At 41.7% G+C, this 5614-nt stretch overlaps 1 protein-coding gene across 1 annotated transcript in view; it reads right to left on the bottom strand.

Moving 5' to 3' along the window:
- LOC104952894 (mucin-5AC) overlaps window positions 1–5355 on the bottom strand; it is a 15011-nt gene extending 9656 nt beyond the window's left edge. The window contains exons 1-8 of the mRNA XM_010779802.1: window positions 5352–5355; window positions 4982–5065; window positions 4806–4889; window positions 3716–3772; window positions 3555–3635; window positions 2694–2726; window positions 2492–2581; window positions 6–1509 (exon numbers count right to left, since the gene is read on the bottom strand). Coding sequence (XP_010778104.1) covers window positions 6–1509; window positions 2492–2581; window positions 2694–2726; window positions 3555–3635; window positions 3716–3772; window positions 4806–4889; window positions 4982–5065; window positions 5352–5355 — 1937 coding nt within the window. The remainder of the gene's footprint in view (window positions 1–5; window positions 1510–2491; window positions 2582–2693; window positions 2727–3554; window positions 3636–3715; window positions 3773–4805; window positions 4890–4981; window positions 5066–5351) is intronic.
- Between the last annotated feature and the right edge of the window lie 259 nt (window positions 5356–5614).

Below are 5614 nucleotides of genomic sequence, written 5' to 3' on the forward strand. Positions count from 1 at the left end.
TAAATACTGGTGAAAGGGTTGTGGGTTTGGGTGATGCTGTGGCCAGTAGGGTTGAACTTGTGGTTGATAGTGTTGTTACGGTGGTTGATGAAGGTGATTCTGTGGTTGTTGGAGCTCTTACTGTGGTTGATGGAACCAATAATGTGGTTGATGGAGCTCTTGCTATGGTTGATGGAACCAATAAGGTGGTTGATGGAGCTCTTACTGTGGTTGTTGGAACCAATGAGGTGGTTGATGGAGCTCTTAATGTGGTTGTTGTAGCCGATACTGTGGTTGATGGAACCAATAAGGTGGTTGATGGAGCTCTTGCTATGGTTGTTGGCATTGCTATTGAAGTTGATGGAGCTCTTACTGTGGTTGATGTAGCCGATACTGTGGTTGATGGAGTGCTTACTGTGGCTGTTGGCACTGTTTTTGAGGTTGATGGAGCCAATACTGTGGTTGGTTGAGCCTTTACTGTTCTAGATGGTGCTGCTTCTGTGGTTGTTGGCAATGCTACTAGGGTTGATGGGATCAATAATGTGGTTGATGGAGCTGCTTCTGTAGTTGTTGTAGCCGATGGTGTGGTTGGTGGAGCCTTTACTGTGGGTGATGAATCTCTAACTGTGGTTGTTGGGACTGTTTTTGAGGTTGTTTGAGCTCTTACTGTGGTTGATGGAACAAATATTGTGGTTACGGGTGCTCCTACTGTGGTTGATGGAGCTGATACTGTGGTTGTTGGAGCTTTAAAAGTGGTTGTTGGCACTGCTTCTGTAGTTGTTGGCACTGTTTTTGAGGTTGATGGAGCTCTTAGTGTGGCAGATGATGCTGCTATAGTGGTTGATGGAATTGCTTCTGTGGTTGGTGGAGCTGATATTGTTGTTGATGGTGCTGCTTCTGTGGTTGATGGAACCAATATCTTGGTTGATGATGCCTCTTCAGTGGTCGATGATGCTGCTACTGTGGTTGGTGGAGCTCTTACTGTGGTTGATGGAGCTTTTCCAGTGGTTGTTGGAACCAATACTGTGGTAGATGGAGTCTGAAGGTCCTTGATGGAGTCTGACAGTGATCGGAAAGTGGTTGATGGAGCAGATACTGTGGTTGATGGAGCAGATACTGTGGTTGATGGAGCAGATACTGTGGTTGATGGAGCAGATACTGTGGTTGATGGAGCAGATACTGTGGTTGATGGAGCAGATACTGTGGTTGATGGAGCCCATACTGTGGTTGATGGAGCAGATACTGTAGAGGATTGGGTTGTTACTGTAGTTGGATCTGCCGCTGTGGTGGTGGTTGGCTGTAACATGGTTGTTATTTCTGTAGCTGTTGTCCGTGCAATCGTCATTGTTTGTGTTGTTACTTTCTGTGTCGTCCATCTTTGAGTTGTTCTTGTTGTCGTCGTCTCCGGTCTATCTTGAGTAGTTGGACTTTGTGGCAAGCCGGTTGCAGGTTGTCGCTGTGTTGCCAGCAGCTGGGCAGTGGGGATCTTTGCTGTTGTTGCAGCTTTTTCATCCGGAGTTGTTGGAGAAACTAATAATTAAAAACACAGGCAAAGAGTATCAGTTTACTTTGTCGTAAAGATTCTGCAGCATTGACTGATTTGGTTTTGTTTACTTCAAAAACTGCATATCTGAACCTGGATGTTTTGTGGACATCCATATTTACGCCTAAATGTTGGTATTTCGTCTAACACCATCTTAGTTTTTTGCCGTTCACCCGTTTTTTAGGAACCACAAGGGACACGAGGGTGGAGCTAAGTACAACAGAAACTGAACAAGTCAACTAATTCACTTTCTTGAACTGAAAACTAATAAAAGGTGAATGTTTTACAGAAAAAACATGTGACCAAACCGGACCATATTGCTGTATTGACCTGTCAATCATGAGGTAGGTATGAGGCTTAAAGCATACCCAGGATTATCATCAACTCTAATCTATTATCAGTACCAAGTTACACTGTGAATTTTACAGGTAACTCCCCATATTATTAGGTAACTATAATACATTTGCACACACCTTAAATAAAGCATTACTGGTATTGTTCAAGTTGTGTAGTGAGGACATAATAATACATTTAAAAGATGTGACTAGTAGCCTTAAGATGATGTTAAGATGATTTTAATATTTTAAGGCCTTTTTCCAAACAAAAAGGATATCTGTATTCAAAATGCAAGCAAAGTAAGACTGTACAATTGCTGTCTTTGGTTGCAAAAGCATAAAATTGGCGGTCTATGTATTTGTCTGGCTGTCGGACAATTTTCTTGGACAGATGACCAGAGATATCGTCAATGAAACTTGATCTTTATAGTGACTCTATCTCCATATCAGGACATCATATACAACAGTTTATAGCCTTTAGTAGCCTGTATTACTAATAAACAAGGTGCTCATTCCTGTGTACATCTTCTAAAAGTTATTCTTGGTAATACTCCCCAGTCTGCAGGTTCCAGACTGAACAGAATGAGTCAGAGCTTAAATTAAACGAATATACGGGCGTCCTGCAGAGACTCACCATGTGCGCTGGAGACGACTCTGCTGGTTAACATGGAGCTCATCCCAGATGGAGAAATGTGACTCAGATTCGTGGGCAGTTGGTGCCATTCTGGGGTTTGAAGTAGAGGATTGGAAACAAGAATTAAAAAGGCTCCTGAAGCATCCTTAAAGAGGACATTAGAGGCTTGAGTTTGCTTTTTGCAAGGTGCTGTGTTACTCACCGACAGGGAGCTTGAAGGAAGACAAGTTGCCTACTGAGAAAAGAAAGAGAAAGGGTTAGTAAAAGGAAGGAGCAAAGGGACTATACCTAATTGTACTAACACCAGAACAAGCTATTTGTAGACTCGTCCCCAACGCAAAATGGATCACACTTTCTCTGAGAAACACCTTCTGTCTTTACTCAAAGTTTATTCCTTTCTGTTCAGGACTACAAATGTGAATTCACTGCAACTTTGAGAAACCAGAAAAAGGTTTTTTCCCAATGTTTTCTTATGATGCTAGCTCCTGAAACCAATCTGCTACTTTCAGGAAGCACGACTAGAAAGAGACACAAACCATGGAAGACACTCAAAATGACGAAATATTAATATAAAACAACAACACAGAGACATTAAATCTCTACAAAGAAATGCAAGTCAGCTGAAAAAAGAAGAGACTCTAAATGACTAAAAAGAGATTCAAAAACACGATGAAAGAACCACAAAGAGGCCGCATCCATTATGACAATGGGAAGAAAAACAGAAGGTGACTCAAACAACTATGAACCAATGTATTACAAAAACCAAAAAAGGTTTAGTGTTGGTAGGACCTTTTTCATGTCCCTGACCCAACATCCTGTTAAGTAAAGTAAGCAGTGATTTAAAAATACTAAAGACTGGAGCAAAAAACTATTTCTCAGGTACGCTGATATTTTCCTGTGTTGTGTTGAGATGTTAATTTAAAATCATCGTGGTGTTTTCTAGCTCAGTTTGTTTAGTTATAATATCCATAAATGTGATTGTCTGTTCTATCCTGAGTGGATTCTGCCCCCTGGTGGTGATACTGCTTGTTCTCAGTGAATGAGAGATGAGATGTGGACACACTTCTGTGCGGCCCCTCCACGATGGTCTGGTTGAACAGCGGTGTGACGGAGCCCACCTCCCACAGGTCGGGCACCTCTCTGCCTGGACACAACACACACAAAATGGTCACACTATCTGTTTCTAAAATACTAAACAGAAGGTGTCCATCGAGATCTACTTACCCATCTTCCCCGCCATCACACAGATGTAAATACACTCCGAGTTGTTCCTCTGGGTTACTGAGACACAAACATAATACACTCTGTAAGTACATGAAAGGTGAAACTCTTGGCAAACATACAGCAGGATAATATCCACATATGAACACCACTTTATGATTTCTGCTATAAAGGAACTACAGCACGGTCACATGACCTCACGTCACCACCGCTAAGCTAAAGGAGGCTAATGTTGGGCTATAAAGGAACTATAGCATGATCACATGACTTCACGTCACCACCGCTAAGCCCAAGGTGGCTAATGTTGGGCTATAAAGGAACTACAGCACGGTCACATGACTTCACGTCACCACCGCTAAGCTAAAGGAGGCTAATGTTGGGCTATAAAGGAACTACAGCACGGTCACATGACTTCACGTCACCACCGCTAAGCTAAAAGGAGGCTAATGTTGGGCTATAAAGGAACTACAGCACGGTCACATGACTTCACGTCACCACCGCTAAGCTAAAGGAGGCTAATGTTGGGCTATAAGGAAACTACAGCACGGTCACATGACTTCACGTCACCACCGCTAAGCTAAAGGAGGCTAATGTTGGGCTATAAAGGAACTACAGCACGGTCACATGACTTCACGTCACCACCGCTAAGCTAAAGGAGGCTAATGTTGGGCTATAAAGGAACTACAGCACGGTCACATGACTTCACGTCACCACCGCTAAGCTAAAGGAGGCTAATGTTGGGCTATAAAGGAACTACAGCACGGTCACATGACTTCACGTCACCACCCTAAGCTAAAGGAGGCTAATGTTGGGCTATAAAGGAACTACAGCACGGTCACATGACTTCACGTCACCACCGCTAAGCTAAAGGAGGCTAATGTTGGGCTATAAAGGAACTACAGCACGGTCACAAGACTTCACGTCACCACCGCTAAGCTAAAGGAGGCTAATGTTGGGCTATAAAGGAACTACAGCACGGTCACATGACTTCAAGATCAACCAAAAACACATTCAGAAAACCATGGACTTCCAAACAGGGAACAGGAAGGTGTACAATTCTGACTAATTTGTAGGTTTAGGACATTTTACCCACCTGATAATATGGAGGCAGATTTAAAAAGCTCATGGAGATAACTGGTTGAGTTTCCCATCACGTCTAACAGTATGGCTGTGAAGTCTGATGAGAAAAATGAAGCAAACCAGGGTTTTAACTGAAACATCAACATAATTAATGATCAAAATTCAAAAAGTATACTTGAATCTACTCACCTGTTAGATCGTTGGTCTCGTTTGTGACGCAGTAGCAGAATCTCCTCCTGAACCGGTTGCTTTCTAAAGTTTTTATGCTGGAAACTGAAAACACACAAAAGACAGATTACAATTATGACATGATGTACATTTTGAATATCATTTGTAGACTTTAAAAAAACATAAGGGCATTGATGGACTTTAAAACAGATTCTTAAATACACTTTCGCTCACACTGCTGCTACAGGGATTCACTTATGTTCATATTTAAATCTCCAAAGAGTTCAAATAGGTCAATGACACACAGAAGCCTTGTAAATCATCTGAAAGATAGATGGATACAGGAAGATTATTTGCAACCAGCTGTGCACTACATGTCAAGTTTTTCTACCCATTCAACTATTCCTTTATCAAACTTTTAACATTTGGAGATTTCTGCAGGAATAGCATTTTTCAGAAAAGTGGATGTCAAGCACTCAATAATAAATACTTTACATAATGTCTCTAAAGGGAAAATAACCGTTTTAATATGTGTATAAACTAATGCTGTCAAAATTATCGCGTTAACGACGGTAATTAATTTTTTGTATTAATTGCGTTAAAATATTTAACGCATTTAACGCATGTGCAGAATGGCCCGCCCCATACATCCCA

This window comes from Notothenia coriiceps, unplaced genomic scaffold (assembly GCF_000735185.1).
Source record: "Notothenia coriiceps isolate Sejong01 unplaced genomic scaffold, NC01 NC01_scaffold00020737, whole genome shotgun sequence".
Lineage (NCBI taxonomy): Eukaryota > Metazoa > Chordata > Actinopteri > Perciformes > Nototheniidae > Notothenia > Notothenia coriiceps.